This window comes from Spodoptera frugiperda, chromosome 31, assembly GCF_023101765.2.
Source record: "Spodoptera frugiperda isolate SF20-4 chromosome 31, AGI-APGP_CSIRO_Sfru_2.0, whole genome shotgun sequence".
In the NCBI taxonomy this organism is placed as follows: Eukaryota; Metazoa; Arthropoda; class Insecta; order Lepidoptera; family Noctuidae; genus Spodoptera; species Spodoptera frugiperda.
The window spans coordinates 13186367-13203605 of NC_064242.1; the positions used below are offsets into that span (position 1 = coordinate 13186367).

General features: G+C 37.9%; 3 protein-coding genes across 4 annotated transcripts; 2 read left to right on the forward strand and 1 right to left on the reverse strand.

Annotated features, from left to right (window-relative positions):
• The first annotated feature begins 1132 nt into the window (after positions 1-1132).
• Positions 1133-12806, forward strand: LOC118276116 (circadian clock-controlled protein daywake). The gene is made up of 6 exons (XM_035594289.2): positions 1133-1298; positions 8914-9142; positions 9607-9737; positions 10711-10848; positions 11367-11518; positions 12112-12806. The coding sequence occupies exons 1-5, from the start codon at positions 1238-1240 to the stop codon at positions 11513-11515; spliced, it is 708 nt and encodes a 235-aa protein (XP_035450182.2). The 5' UTR covers positions 1133-1237; the 3' UTR covers positions 11516-11518; positions 12112-12806.
• A 784-nt stretch (positions 12807-13590) lies between these two features.
• Positions 13591-14833, reverse strand: LOC118276115 (3-oxoacyl-[acyl-carrier-protein] reductase FabG). The gene has a single exon (XM_035594288.2). It carries the CDS (start codon positions 14569-14571, stop codon positions 13753-13755), a length of 819 nt encoding a protein of 272 aa, XP_035450181.2. The 5' UTR covers positions 14572-14833; the 3' UTR covers positions 13591-13752.
• Positions 14834-14992: 159 nt separating this feature from the next.
• On the forward strand, positions 14993-16962 carry LOC118276114 (tubulin alpha chain). 2 transcript variants are annotated; one of them, XM_035594285.2, is made up of 5 exons: positions 14993-15150; positions 15237-15447; positions 15557-16029; positions 16129-16485; positions 16572-16962. In XM_035594285.2, exons 1-5 carry the CDS (start codon positions 15142-15144, stop codon positions 16827-16829), a joined length of 1308 nt encoding a protein of 435 aa, XP_035450178.1. In that variant the 5' UTR covers positions 14993-15141; the 3' UTR covers positions 16830-16962. The 2 variants fall into 2 exon arrangements, with proteins under 2 accessions (XP_035450178.1, XP_035450180.1); XM_035594287.2 differs by having other exon boundaries at positions 15043-15145.
• Positions 16963-17239: the final 277 nt, after the last annotated feature.

Here is a 17239-nt window from a genome sequence, read left to right on the forward strand (position 1 = left end):
GTTGATGAAACGAAAGAGGTATGTAAGATTCGTAGCAATTGGCGTTCCATAGTCTTTGCCTACCCCGTGGGAGAAAGGCATGAGGTTATGTCTGTATTGCCAAAAATGAGGTTTTATTTGACACCTCTCATTCGCTAACACTATCTCATAATATTACCTAATTCTATATTCTTCTGTTAACCTCACTGTACATACCATAACGGAGTAAACTCCAAGCAATTAAAATTCCTCGTCCAGTAAGTGTTTAATCAATTTAAACAACATGGCGCATGGCGTCACCGTAGGAAATGCATACAATACATTATCGTCTTAAAACTCTTCCGCTGTCAGTTTTAATATCACTGTTGTACATATTAAAGGGTCATTATATCTCTTTTTGTTAAAATTGATTGATTTAAGGTTTTTTTTTAATTTAGTATTATACTTGTTCCATACATTTTTAAATATTTAAACATAAAAAAATACATTTAAAGTATGTAAAAGTAAATATGTAAAATTTGTAGCAATTGGCATTCCATTGTCTCTGCCTACCCCCATGGGAGACAGGCGTGAGGTTATGTATGTATAATTTGCAATCTGGATTTGTGGCCTTAGTAACCGCTTACTTATTCGAAGATGCCCACCATAACATCACGGGGAAACCAGGCGTGACGCTATGTGATCATGAGTGGAATACCATTTATCACACCAGTTGCTATCATTAGATCATCAGTTTTGATAAAATCACAACGTCACGCCTTTTATCCCCGAAGGGGTAGGCCACTGAAATTTTTTCGAAAAATCGACCGACCCGGGAATCGTATCCCCCTCGTCCGGCAGTCGCACTTGCGATCACTCGACCAACGAGGCAGTCAGCAAACAGAGCAGCAAAATATAACTTAAAAAAAGGGAACTAAAGCACAATCTCCATCCAAAAGAAAAACGTTTGAAAAGTATTTATTATTCAACCACTACAATTTTACTACAAACAGACCAACATAAGTTGAGCTTCCCCGCCCCTCTTTCCGTTACCACGACTGATTAAAGACAGGAAAAGCCTACAGTTGCAACAGGTCACAGAAAAATGGTTAATTAATTGGTGTATCAGTGATCGTAGTGGCACGTAGTACCGTCGCTTGCGCAACGTATAAAAAGGCTATAGTGACCTAACGGACGCACAGTCAGAAACCAGACCTGTTACCGATAACACTTATTTATATATTTTAAAATAATATATTATTTAATTATTTATAGAAAGATGAAAGTGTTGGTGTGTTTTGTTTTGAGTTACATCGCCTGCGCGTACGCCGGCTCGTTGCGTGAGTTTTCATTTATTCCTTACTCTGTGAAAAATATTAAATAGCTTCATTAAAATTAAAGCCTTTCAGTTTAAATTACTCTTAAAATATTTTTTTCATAAATTTCCTTTCCAAAACTTACTTCAAAAATATCATAGTAGAGCTTTTCATACACTTCTCACTATCTTCTATTAAAATGATCAGAAAGTAATACGTGTCATCAATTTATTCAAAAAATACGTGAACAATGTGTTAAGTATTCGACTTATTTATATTTAGCTGCGCTTGAGTCGAGAACTAGATGCGATACAGCTTGGAAGTAAAATAATAACTGATTACGAAAGAGCAAAAGTAAATCGAATTTGCAGACGTCTTACTAACCTAGATTTTTGTTTTTTGGACACTAATCTTAGTGTTAGATGTTTCTTAATTTTGTAGTGTTTGTGTTTGTCCTAATTAATAATAACTACTTCAAATTAAGTAACATTTTAGACTATTTTAAGACGATTTTAAAAATATAAAACGATATTAGATTCGATACATAAAAAAAGCTGTCAGTACGAATTGAATAAAATAATTTAAACAAGTTTACTTTTTTTAATAATGATAGAAGACAACAAATCCTTAGTGGGGTTATAAACGCTCCAAAGAGCCAAATTAAAACATGGATAATATGTATGGTCAATGTTTTTGTAATATGGGACCGCTAGGTGGAAAATAGAGAAAGACGTGGTTGGTAACGTCCTGCATTCTCCGTAAAGTGTCACGCATTATGTTAAATGGAAATTCAGTAATGACATCTCTTTATATTAGCTTCATGGGGACATCCCATCCCACTTAACTAGACCAGGAGGATCACTAATATCTACCTTAACATCAAGCTAAATTTCATATTTAACCCTAAGGGGTTAAATATGAAATCTAGAGTTAATAAGAAGATATAGATTACGAATAGATAATTGACAGATACTCGTATTATTATAGCTATAGATATAATAGTTGTACTTTCTACTGACATTGAGATCTACGGCGTGTTCGTTGCAAAAGCAAAACATTGCATAATGTTACCGCCCGGGCTCGGGCTCGGAAGTTGAAGACATTTTGTGTTTATTTGTAACATTTCTTCATCTAGTTCTTTATTGAAGATTCCTTAGCAACTGGATATGTTAGTATTCTATACGTCCATGCGACAAAGGACATTTTTAAAGCGCCGGCAAAGCACCCGTGACTCCTCTGGTGTTACGGGTGTCCATAGGCAGCACTGATCGCTTAACATCAGTTGAACCGTCTGAACCGTTGAAAATTTTTTTCATTACATAAAAGGAACTTATTTGTCTGACGGATAAACTATCAGACTATTTTAAATTAACTTTGAGTACCTAAGATACAAACCATCGATAATTTCTCTTAGATAGCTTTATGTAAATCTTAGGTCTACTGTCTACGAAGCGTCATTTGACGAATGCATGTATTCGTCAAAAACCATAGGTGAATTTAACGTTGCCGCCTCGTGAGCAACTTTCATTGTAGTTCATTTTGATGTATGTATGTGACAAGTTTAATGATTCTGTTAAAACAATAGAATTCTTCATAATTACAGTTGATTACATTAGGTGCATGTTTTATGTGGCCAAGTCGAGTTATAGTTAAGTGGGTAATGAACATGACATGATCTATACTTTAATTTTCTTAATTAAAATTCTTCTAATTGTTCCGTCGGTCTGAGGGTTTGCTTTTATCGAGACCGAGACGAGGCGCGTTTGACGCTCGATAGTGCTTGATTCATTTGGGACCGGCCAATCAGATCACTGTACTAAACCCTCTCCAATAAATATATAGCACTGTAAATTACAGTGTAAATTAAAGTAAAAATCTAAACCAAATAGTAGACTCTTGTTTCTCTCGGAGACCCAGATCAGATGTCCGTCCGACGTTTCTTATCTCAACTACCCAGGTTTTACCCTGGAGCACAATTTTGTTGCCCGTGCAGGCGTTTGCCTGTACGTCCAGGACGGCGTCTGTTACCGGCGTCTCCGAGACTTTGAAGACCCCAATTACTCTACATTGTGGATACTGATGAGCACAGGTATGGAGAAAATTCTCTATGCCTGTGTCTATCGGTCGCACAGCGGAGATTTGGAGACGACCAGATTAGCGCAATACCTAGTGGAGGCGGCGGATGCAGCTCGGCAGAGGTACCCTTCGGCCCAGTTGGTGTTACTGGGGACTTTAACGCCCATCACCAGGAGTGGCTGTTCCCATACCAGTGCACTGACCATGCTGGGAGGGAGATGCGTAAGCTTGCGCTGACGCTTGGCCTGACCCAGCTGGTCCATGAGGCCACAAGGGTGCCTGATGTCGATACACAAACTGCCAACTGCTTAGACCTTCTGCTGACAACAGATCCAGACAGCTACTCAGTGTCAGTTTCATCACCCCTGGGTAGTTCTGACCACTGTCTGGTGAAATCTGTATCCACACACTCGCCGCAGGATCCTAGTCCCAGGGGATCTCGGCGGATGTGGCGGTACAAGTCAGCAGATTGGGATGGGATGCGATCTTTCTTTGCATCCTATCCTTGGCGGCCTGTTTGCTTCTCATCCAGTGACCCGTCAGCTTGTGCGGATGCCGTAGCGGGGGTGCTGCGTCAGGGCATGGAATACTACATCCCATTCTCGGACGCAGCATCTTCCGGTGGCACTCGTCCATGGTTTGATGCCGACTGCGGACGTGCTGAGGCGCGAAAGCATGCGGCATACTTGGCATGGGCGGATGCCAGGCGCCGTAAGGCTGGCGACACTCCTCAGAAGAAGAGAGCCTTCAACCGGGCTGCCAAGTCATGCAAAAAGGCACTGCGGATGGCTCGGTTCAACCACATTGGCCGAATAGGAAACAAACTGGCTTCCTACCCAGCGGGGAGTAAAGCGTTCTGGTCCCTGGCCAGGGCGGTTGAATCGAACTTCTGCCGCCCCTCACTTCCGCCTCTCCTGGGGCCTGACGGGACGCTGGCTCACACCGCAGTAGAGAAAGCGAACTTGTTTGCTTCCCTATTTGCGGAGTCTTCACGTCTTGATACTGGTGGCGCTATGCCTCCTTCTCTACATAACGTTTGCGAGACAAAAATGTCGAAAATTCGCATCCGACAGAAGGAGGTATATAAGACGTTGCGTAATCTCGACGTGAATAAGGCCAGTGGACCCGACGGAATCCCAGCCGTGGTTTTAAAAACCTGTGCGCCTGAGTTGTCTCCAATCCTGACACGTCTGTTCCGCCTTTCCTTAGAGACGGGTCAAGTGCCGGTTGCATGGAAGCTGGCCAACGTGCAGCCTGTGCCCAAAAAGGTAGTCGTGCCGACCCCAATAATTTCCGACCTATTCGGTCACGTCCATACTCTGCAAGAGTATGGAACGTGTGCTTAACAACAGGCTCATGGCATACCTTGAAGGTAACGACCTCCTCAGCGATCGGCAGTATGGGTTTCGCCGCAACCGATCTACTGGGGACCTTCTTGCGTATGCCACTCACATTTGGAGCGAGGCCATCGAGAAGCACGGGGAAGCATTAGCTGTCTCGCTCGATATATCTAAGGCCTTTGACAGGGTATGGCACGACAGTCTTATCGGCAAGCTTCCTGCGTATGGACTTCCCGCTGATCTGTGCAGATGGATTGCAGACTTCCTGACGGATCGGTCAATTCGAGTAGTCATCGATGGCTGCTCGTCTGACCAATTTGGCATCAACGCCGGAGTCCCTCAGGAGTCAGTACTTTCAGCAACGCTCTTTTTGCTGCACATCAACGACCTGCTTAAGCCCGGTATCTTTGGGTATGCAGATGACAGCACAGTTGTTGAAAGTTGAACTCGTCCTTGAAGGCGGTCTCCGATTGGGGTGACGCCAACTTGGTCAAGTTCAACGCTACCAAAACCCAGGCGTGTCTCTTCTCTGCCAAACGGAGTCAATTTCCGCTGACTCCTACTTTCCGAAATGTATCCGTTCCAATATTGGATCATCTTGAGCTTCTGGGCGTAACTCTATCGCCAACGCTAAACTTCGGTTCTTATATAGAGTCGAAGGCGCATCTGGCTGGTAGGAAGTTGGGTATCCTCTCGAAGGTGAGACGGTACTTCACACCGAAACAACTACTGAGCCTGTACCAGGCGCAGGTTCGGTCATGTATGGAGTACTGTTCTCACCTTTGGGACGGCTCGGCTAGACACCAGTTGGATGCGCTCGAGCGCATTGAAAGGCGTGCCAAGAAGCTCATCAATGATGATGCGCTTGTGGAGGCCCGGCTTCAAAGCCTTGAACACAGGCGCAAGGTCGCAAGCCTTTCCGTTTTTTACCGGATACATTTCGGAGAGTGTGCAGGGGAACTGCACAACTTGATTCCCATAGTCCTTTCCATCATCGAACCACAAGACAATCGGCGAGGCGTCACCGTTTCATGGTGGATATCCCACCCACTCGCACGAAACGCTTCGCTTCAAGCTTCTTTGTGCGAACTGCTAGGGAGTGGAACTCCTTGCCGGAGTCTGTGTTTCCTGATGGGTATTTAACCTGGGTGTCTTCAAAGCCCGAGTGAATAGGTTGCTTATGGGCAGACGTGCTCCACCGTAGGCCGCATCATCACTTACCATCAGGCGAGATAGCGGCCAAACGTCGGCCCATTCAATATAAAAAAAAAAAAAGACATTTAATTTAGATTTATTTATTCATTTCAAATTTTCTTAAAATAAACGAAAGCTCTAATCATTGAGAAGTCTTTGTCCAGCAGTGGACGTCTTATTGCTGATTATTATGATAATAATCAATATTCTAATGTGAAAACAATAACAAAGATTTTCCTTATACTTAGTGAATCTGTATTATTCATTACATTATTAACTAGTGTGGGAAATATTTTCCTAAGCATTGTAATAAACATTGCAGTTGCAACTACCACGTGGGACTAAAAAAATATTTACGGGAAAAAACAGTAAAAAACTGTCATTTTCAGTCTAACAGTACGATACGAGTACCGTATATGCTGCTAACAATTTTTACCTTCACATTCTAATAAGTTGCAGAAATAAATTGTTTATTGATTACTTCATAACATAGAGCTATTTGAACGTTACTAAACTTGTTTTTAAAATAAGATGTATGAAGAAGATTATTTACTTACTTAGCATAAAATATCATAATTCTTAATTCTTAATTCACAATGTTGATAAGATGGTAATATAAATAACATGGTAGCAATCGTGGACCCTGATGGGCACAGCAAATAGTAAATTAGAAAATTAGAAGAGAGGAAGGCGTTGTTTATAATTAAGTCCAGAATTATTTGTTTATGCTCAAGTATTCATATTCCTTTTCAATGTATGTAAACGGTACTATTGTTATTAAGTTTGTATTTTTAATAGGTGTGTACATATAATAAATTTTTGTACATTATTTTATTAGTGTATCCGTTCTAAATGTATTATATTTAGTAACAAGCGGTTATTTCAATATTACACACAGACACTTCAATTTCATTTATTAGTCTAGATTATGAACAATGCTTTAACTAATCTAACTAGTTCTAGAATTTGCCAAATATTTATTATTTGTTAAACATTTATTAGTGTGGGTACTGTCTAATAAAATATTTACTGCATATAATAAACTTATACCGGTCTTAAAATACGAATAAATGTGAGTTCGATTTATTATTGCTTACTTAGACCAACGCATTAGATTATAAAAAAATAAAACAGAACAAAATTGAAAAAAAAAAACAATATACACCTTAAATTTTACTGGAACTTTCCTGCATAATTGTGTGTCATGGAAAATTCTTGTCATTAACCCATTCCCTCAGTATAAGTCCTTGTTCACTTTAAAATAACATAATTATGATCGCTTCGATATATTCTGTATTTCGTAATACCAAAATGTATTCGTTAAATTAAACTTGATGTCCTTTACAACACTCATAATAATATCTAACTACAAATATCTATTTATTAAAATTCCATCAATAATATTTCTACCATAAAATTCATTTGATTTTAATAACTTAGGAGTTTTGGTAATATAATTGAAAATTCATAAATGTATCTATAGTTTTTATTTCTGTACAGTAAGAAAGATTCATATGTAACTCGTCGTCATGCCTTTTATCTCCGAAATGCACATTACAGCACGTAATGCCACTGTACAATGTACACCCACTTTTCACCATTTGTGTCATAAGTCCCATGTAAGGGGGTGGGCCTATTGCCGTAATATACTGGGCACAACTTCAGAATTCGTGCTACTATTAGAAATTTTCGAACCGACCCGAGACTCATTTGTGACTTAAGATCTAATTCTTAGCGTATAAAAAGAAGGCATTTCTACATTGTGCCTATTGTAAACCACAAACGAGTGAGAAACTAATACCTATAAAAACGAAATTGTCTTGCTTCAATACATACTTCGTCAAGTTTCGGTAACATTTGAACCAACATCCACTTGAATATCACGAACAACTTGTCACATGCCAGTTTACCAACAAGTAAGGTAACCACATAATAATTTAACCACTGGTTCAATTAAACCGTCAACTGACTTCGTAGTAAACGCAAGCACGTGAGTCCAACCGGTCGGTTACATTCTCATATTACATTAACTGTTTCAAATCGACATTGACCTGCCATTCCTCCACTCCACGTGTCCACATAGGAACTGAGACCCTGACATGGACCCAAAATAAGGGCCTTATAGACCTTTACTTAATAGTTGAATACCATCAAATGTTAGTCTCGGTCCATTCTCGGTCAATTATTCTTCAAACATTGGCAAGAAGTTTACTCAACATCAATGCCAAATTCAAAGATTTCGGTAACCCCACTAACAACGAAACACATTACAAGCGTTGTTTCACGTCAGTTTTCTGTGAGGCCGTGGTATCATTCCTGTCTTACAAATCTTATATTATCTTTTATAAGTTACTTAAAAATCTTGGTTTAGTTAGCATTTGTTTAGTTGAAGGTTGCAGATAGTATCATCTGGATCAAATATCTCGTAATAGGCGTAATGGGTCAACGTGCTTACGCGCATGCGACAGGTTTACCTCGCTTAACGCATTTTCTGCTCATTAGAGAAGCCTCTATTGACCTGTTTACGTAGTTATATTACTTGTTCATGTCTCAGAATACTTATTATAATTTAGGTACGCTCAAAAGTTAAGTATGTATTTAAAAATGAAACGGGTTAGTTGAGATAGTAAACATTATTACACCAATGTCCTCCACACGAAAACTCCATAATTTCTTGTTTATTTTTACAAACATATTAATAAAATTACCTTAACCTCGTTTTTGGCAAAATTAATCCATATTTAATAATGATGTTGTTGCGAAATTCTTTTGGACAAGGAAAATATTCAACCTCTTGTCATTTAGGTAAACTAGAGCAGATGTGGTTTAAAATAGAATGCCTCTAAAGACGTTTTACTGAGTGACTTCAAATCTCGAAGTTTCAATTATCGAAGCACTACCCATCTCTCAAGCTGATCTCATATTTTAAACACATACTTAGCGTTTAAATTCTAAAGTCTAAACTAAGTTCAATGCCCTACTCAATAGACCGAACCACACCAACTAAACAACTCAATTCTTCTTTCCAGCGTCCTTCATCACACCATGCTCAAGATCTGATCCTAATCTAAACGAATGCGTGGAGAAAGTCATATCGGCGGCTGGAGCGAAGTTCACAGAGGGCATCCCAGAGCTGGGCATCGCTCCCCTGGACCCTGTGGAGTTGGGCACCGTGGTGGTGAACAACCCAGCCTTGAAGATCACGTTCACTGATACCGTCGTCACCGGTTTGAAAGGATTCAGAGTCAACACTTACAAGTACGTATTTATAAACTTGTTTGACAACAGTTTTGTAATTGTGTATCTTAATTTTTACTTACAAATAGTAACGAAATTATTTCATTCATGTACGTTGTTGCTTGAAGGTATATCTAGGTACTGGTAACTAGTTAGTCAGAATTGGTAGGGCCCTTCTACAATAGATGGATTTAGAATCCTGTGTTCAATACAAGATTAGTCTGATCGGGACATTTGAATGCAGACACAAAAGACATAACTTATCATATTTTTATAATAACTATCGTGAGACATACTAAACTGACTAAAAATCACGGTTTACTCGAAAATTAATGGAGAAGTCTCCGCTTCTGCGCACGCTGCTTATGATGAAGAGTCTCTCTGTGACTCAAAACTAGTAGAGCTTTTCTCCATTCATTTACGTAAATAAACCGCGATTTTTAGTTAACTTATCATCTAGTAAAGTACATTTCAATTGTCTTCAGGATCAACCCAGAAAAGGGAAAGGCTACCCTGGACTTCACCGCCAACGTAACATTGAAGGCTCACTACGATATGAACGGGCAAGTGCTCATCCTACCCATCAGGGGTAACGGACAGTCCAAGATCAAAATTAGTAAGTATATTGCACTTATGTACTAGAAAATATTTAAACGTGTCAAGTGAGTGTGAGTACTTTAACAAGTGTACCTATAGTCTGGTAAACATGTATTACCATATATCACATCAATGGTCAACAAACAAAACAAATATCAACAATCGAATTCTGCCCAAAATAACAGTTTTGAAGGTTCTTCCTGACACAAAAGTACCTACATAAACAACAAACACTAAAGAAGTAACGAGCCCACACAAATAAGCTCCCATTCCCTTTCATTAAAAACCTGTACAAATTCCATTGCAGTAGTAAACTGGAATACAGAGTCATTTGACTAACATGTACCTAAGTATTTACGTGCAACGGGTTTGTAAGACCGACACTAAATATACATACTTGCACAAGGCAGCCGGTTGGTAAAGGAAGCGCAAGAAATAATTGAGGGCTACCGTAGTCGGTAGCTGCACACGAAACATTATGGTAGGGCTTGAGGCAACACTTTAATTAGAAAGGTCAACTCAATGTCAGATCAAATCGTAGTAATTTCAACGTAATATGCTTGGTACTTATAATTCTAGTCTAGACTAACTATATCCGAAGCTGCGAACTACTTAGTGGGTTTACTGGGGCTCCGGCTCGAAAAGCAGAAGTAGGAACGTGGTGGTTTTTAGTCAGTAAGAGTGATACTCTGTCTCGTCTCGCCCAAGGCGGATGGAAGCCATTGGATGATATTCCCCTTTAAAAAAAGATTAGCTAAATAGTTCTAGACTCCCTAGTCGATCCTCTGTTGCGCAACGTGTTGCTGGATCACATCCAGAGATGTGACAAAGATATAAAGGTTTAGTCTGATTAGTAAATGATAATCTGTACGTAGTATAAAATATTAAAAGGTGTATTAAAAAAATCACCGAGAAGGATGACTATATAACGATTCTATTCAAGCAAGACAGAAAAAATATTTATATTAATAAAATCATTTTTTTTCTAACAGCGAACCTCAACATCGTCGTGAAGTATGACTTCGAAGAAAAGGATGGACATTGGATAGTGCCCTCGTACAAGGACCACTACAAGATGGACAGAGCTCAGTTCAAGTTCACCAACCTGTTCGGGGGTAACAAAGAGCTTGGTAAGACCAGTTTCTTATTTAATTAGGCGATCTTTTGACCTTCACCTTGAAGTTATTTAACATAATTAGGTGACAAACTACCGCTACATAATCAGATACGATGATGATCTCACACACTCTACTCTTCAACTAGAAACCGTTAAAATGAATCAATATTTACAACAGTACCCTTAGAATGAGTTTGCTTTACCTAAGTTTAAAGTAATTGAAACGCATGGTATGCGTTCGGCACTCTGATTGGTTGGTTCATTCTAGCAGGCCAATCAGAGCTCCGATTATCCGCTCTGATTTCGGTTACTTTAAATGTAAAGCAAACTCATACTAAGGGTATAGAATACCTACTTTTAATCCACTTTACATGTTTCACAAATCTAAATTTAATTAAAAAGACCTAATTAGTTATCACAAACAGTAGACAAGACAAAATCAAAAGTAATCTCACTGATAAAACAACAGTAGTTAGATAAACACAATCACAACAACACACTAATCATACCTTACCAACAATTTAATTACAGCACAAACAACAGAAAGATTTACAAACGAAAACTGGGAAATTATAATGAGTGAGATTGCACCGCCCGCCCTCAATCAGATTATCAAAAAATGCGTCGATCAAGTGCAGAAGTTCTTCGCCGCAATCCCCGCTCGAGAATTACTGCCCTGAATGGTTGGACACTACAGATTATTCAACATTTTGTACTAAAACATTCACTAAATTGCTTCCTAGTTCCTTAACACTACTAGAAACCAGGCTAAGCCTCTCCATGTACCTATAGTTACTCAGTGCAAATCAGAAGTAACAAACTCTGTATTTCTAACCAATGCATTACTAAACCAATACATAAACCATTTAAATACTTACATACTACTATACTCTATAGTACGAGTTAGTTTTACGTTTAACGAAAACAAAACGAGATATCTGCGCTTGATTGGCCGGCTCGAATAAACCAACCAATCAGAGTGCCAAACGCGCCTCGTTAAAGGTAAAACAAACTCATATACTAAGCCCTAACTTTATACATAATCATACTGCCATACTACATATCTACATCTAGATACATTACTTACCCCAACATTAATCTTACGTCATCAGTCATCATCATTCAGTTCAGGTTCACGCATTGCCAGATTTGTAGACCTCCCACTTTTTCTGTCAAAAAGTGTCTGTACAATGAAAACAAAACTTTCAAAATATGCCATTGGCCCTCTACTCGAAATATATTCTGTACCTGGTTCCTAACGATGATAATTTTGCAGGTGACACAATCCACCAAGTAATAAATATAAATTGGGAGCCAGTGATGCGGGACATCGGCCCGGCCGCCTTCCAACAGATCATCAAAGCGTGCGTCGACGAAGCGAAGAAGCTGTTCGCAGCAGTTCCACTCAACCAACTGCTTCTACCGTGAACTTCCATAACATATTCACATAAGTAAATACCACCTTAAAACTGCTCAAATAAAATACAATTCGTTTTAGAATTATCCGCAACCACAATCGCGCGAAACGCTGTTTGGTAAAACAGGGTGAATGGGAATCGAGAGGTGAATAGACAAGAGGGATGAATATCTACCTACCTAGATATTGGAAAATTCTACTTGTATTTATTCATTTCTTTGCAACAAAACAGGGTGACAAACTGTTTCTCACCCCGTTTTTAAGTTTACCAGTGACGGATTTGTGTAAAATCATGACAACATTTTTACCATCTTAAAGAGAAAGAAAGCAACTGTACCGAATCAGCGTTTTTGCTCTATTTTTGTTCGTCGAGGCACGTAATTCGTAATTCCGCACATAACAATTTCTTTACAAGACTGTGTTTGATCATTTTGTTTGTGGGCGTACCTACCTATAAGTTGGTTTAATAGTAATAATTGTGATAATTAGTCTAAGTTAGTTCTATTGGTACTAGATTTAATTTATTCAACAATAAAATGGAAAGTGTGAACTGATTTTCTTGTTTTACTACACCCCCAGTGTTCTATAGTAAAGTTACGCGTTGCAGGTTCGATTCTCGTACTATTTTTGCTACTTAGCTGGTCCGTAGGTGCTAGTTAGCATATTATATTACACAATTATTATTGAGATATACGAAATACGAGGGAACCTCGTGTTGTAACGAGTCACAGGTTAGATTCTCGCAAGAAACAATTTAAGTAATCACAAATCGATGTTTAGTATGGGGCTATATAAATGTGGTGATGTTTACCTATTTTATCAGACCAAAAAAATAACTATGGTTATCAAAATGACCTACCCTATTGACCTTATGAACATTATTATAAAATTGTTTCACTAAGTACCTAGTAGCGCCATCTACCGAGCTGTTCAGAAGTTCAGAACAGACAACAAATAAAACGAAGTCTTCAGTCAAAAAACTCATGGACATTTACTAGAGATTTAGTGAAGAAATATATTGTTTTTCAAATTCTTATTAGGAATATTTTTGTTTAGAGTAATATGAAAATGGCGAGAGGCATATCTACTATCGAGATACAGACAGATCTCAAAAATAGTAAACAGATCGAAGTAAGCCAGAAGTAACCGACTCAATAATCATTTTTTTTCTTGTGAAGGAATCAATAATCATTTTTTTCTTGTGGAGGTTTGCTTGCATTTTGTTGGCATAAAAATACTTTCGAAAGTATTTGAATAACAACAGAACAAAAGATACCACAAATAAAATAAATGAAAATTTATTAAAAACAAAAAGGGTATAAAATAACAAAAAAATAATAATAATCAGTATATCTTTAATAAACAATTTAACAAAATAATATAAAACTTGATCAAATCAATCATAAAAAAGAGAAGAAAAATGAATAAATGTTTTGTAAATGCATTTAAAACCTTAAAAGTATTGGCACATCGGTAGTATAGTATAGTATTTGAGCGAGTTTATCGGGGGCACATAGCATGTCTGCCTCCATCCACAGGGACACTGACTCCAGTAATGTTGCTGGCCAGGTCACTTGCCAAGAAAGCAATAGTAGCAGCTACTTCATCAGGCTGACCCGGGCGACCCAGAGCATGGGTCTCCTTAGTCCGCAGCAAGAAGGCTGCATACTGCTCTTCTGTCATACCTCCCCTCTTTTGTAACTCAGTCAGAATGACTCCAGGGTTGATACAGTTCACCCTAACACCTTTTGGTGCCAATTCCAAGGCTACACATCTTGTGAACTGGTCTACAGCAGCTTTAGACACATTGTAAGCAAGGACTCCAGGGAAGGAACGAATACCATTAACACTGGATATGTTCACGATGTTACCTTTCGTTTTGACCAAATGTGGAACTGCTAGCATCGTTAAATAATAGATAGAACGAACATTCGTGTTCATCAAACGGTCGTACTGACCTAAAGACGTATTTTCAATCGTGCCAGTTTCAATAATGCCCGCGTTGTTTACTAAAACATCGATCTTTCCATAATGATCGATCGTGTTCTTTACGATCTTTTCAATATCACTTTCTTTCGTCAAATCAGCAGGAATAGAAAAGATTGCCGAGGGCTCCTCACATTCCTGACACACTTTTTTCAAGTTCTCGACGTTTCTACCAGTCAGTGATAGTTGAGCACCCAACTTTGATAGAAATACCGCTGTAGCAGCACCAATTCCAGAGCTTGCGCCGGTTAAAAGCACTACTTTGCCTGCGAGACTCATTTTTGATAACAGAGTTGAGTTTGCTGTTACCTGGATACCTCTGCCGAGTGACATGGGAGAAAATTGATTTATTTTTAGAGAAAATCACACTTAAAATGCTTATATTTAAAATAAATCACGAGTTCCCTTATCGCTAACTTTGTTACATAATATCAAAATACAAAAACAACTTTTATCAAGAAAATTAATTCATGATTTGTTATAAAAAAAATTGCCGGCATACATTATAAACATTGCCAGTAAGCGCACGTAACGTAATCAAATAACAACATCTCATTGGTTAAAATTGTATACTATACAAAACATAACCAATCAGAATATGTTATTTACACGAATAACCTTGATAAGTTTCAATAGTGCGTTACTTACGTAGGTGACAAATTACGGTTTTTAGAAAATCGGAAATTAAACATATATTGTCCTCAGCTTAATGTCCTCAAAAAAGGATTTATTTTATAGAAATACATTATGATTGTGACCAAATAGATTACCAAATCAATGTCATACCAATTTGACGTATTGTTTTGAGTAAGTAAATTTTTGTAATAAACGCAATAAACATGTAGGGTTTTTAAATATTTTATTATGTTTTTTAAAACTAAATTATCAGTATCATTTTAAATCATGGGTAAAGTAAGTTTAGCATCATTTGTTTTGTAGCATTATTAAATATGTATCTAGTTATAACACAGTGTTTTAGAAACCATTTTTTCTTGTAGAAAGAAATTATTCATATCCACATTGGACAGGCAGGGGTACAAATAGCCAATGCATGCTGGGAACTTTATTGCCTTGAACACGGTATAAGGACAGATGGCATTTTAGCGTTTGCTAATGATGATGAAAACTATCAAGCATTCTTTAGCCATACAGGCGCTGGAAAAGTCGTACCCAGAGTTGTTATGATTGATTTGGAACCAACTCCGATTGGTAAGTAGGTAAACAGTTGTAGTAGAAGAAATTCTCTGTCCGATACGTGGTGAAGTCAAGTAATATTTTCGATTCTAAAGAAGAAAGTCAAACAGTACTTTTCTTACAGATGAAATAAGAACTGGAGCATACAGGGAGCTATTTCACCCTAATTCTTTGCTAACTGGTAAAGAAGATGCTGCTAGCAATTTTGCTCGTGGTTATTTTGGCGTTGGCCGAGAAATGATTGATTTAGCTTTGAATCGTGTAAGGATCGCCGCAGAAGACTGTAATGCCTTACAAGGTTTCGTTATATTCCGTTCGTTTGGAGGCGGTACCGGCTCTGGATTCACTGCTTTACTACTGGATAGTCTGAGCAGGGACTATGGAAAATTATCTAAAGTAGAATTTGCCATCTATCCATCGCCAAAAATTTCTCCAATAATTGTTGAGCCATATAATGCTGTCTTGACCAGTCATTCAACTATGAATACAGAAGACGTTTGCTTTATTTTTGATAATGAAGCGTTATACGATATCTTGGCACGTCTTTTAGATACTCCACGACCAACATATACTAATTTGAATCGACTGATAGCTCAGGTAGTCACTTAATAAATATATTATAATGTAAGTTTATTAAGGAGAAAGGTCCATAAATTACATTCTTTATTCTTCACATGAATAAATAATAATTTTCAGGTTGTGTCGTGTATGACTGCTTCAATGAGATTTGAAGGTTCACTAAATGTCGAACTTGTTGAATTCAGAACCAATCTTGTCCCATACCCAAGAATACATTTTCCATTGGTAACCTTCGCACCATTCGTACCAGCTACGAAAGCCATGCATGAATCAAACACTACACAGCAATTGATGATGCAATGTTTTGAACCCAGCAATCAGATGGTTAAATGTGATCCTAGACACGGAAGCTACATGTCTTGCTGCTTATTGTTTCGTGGGGACGTGAATCCAAATGATATCAATTCATCAATCAATCAAATTAAATCTATGCGTGCAATCAAATTTGTTTCATGGTCTCCCACTGGATTTAAGGTATTTTGGTTACTAGACTCAAGTACCTACATAATTAATTAGTAACACTTAGAATAACTATTCAAATATTTATCTGTTACCAACAGATTGGTATTAACTATCAACCTCCAATGACAGTCCCTGGCGGTGATTTAGCTGCTTTGATGAGAGCTGTCGTGATGGTGTCAAACAGTTCATCAATAAGAGTAGCCTGGGAGCGTCTGTGTAAAAAGTTCTCATTGATGTACGCTAAACGTGCATTTGTCCATCATTATGTTGGTGAAGGTTTAGAAGAAGGTGAATTCAAAAACGCTCTAATGAACATTAAAGCTTTAGCAAAAGATTATAAAGAAATGGAAGATTAAATTAAAATCAAACGATTGTCTATAGTTATATTGTGTACGAAAATAATGTAAACTTTGTTGTTAAGGAAAGTTGTAAACAGTACAGAACCTACCAAATAAGATAACTATGTGAATAAAACCTACTTTGATTTAATTACTTATCCACTCATTTTCCATACAGTTGGTACCGATCTCTTTACTTCAGTGGTTACGAATTAATACGAATGAAACTGTCTATCACAGACACGGACGTTAAAATAAGTTTTCAAACATTGTATTTATTGTAGGTTGGATACTAAAAATATTTATTAGGGAATTGATGTCTGTTTAATAAGCTAAATACTTATTGCCAAGTTAGCTAGCTTAACACTTTTGGAAATAATTAGACGTACTTAATAAATCTTGTGTTAAAGAAAATTGCGTCTGAAAAG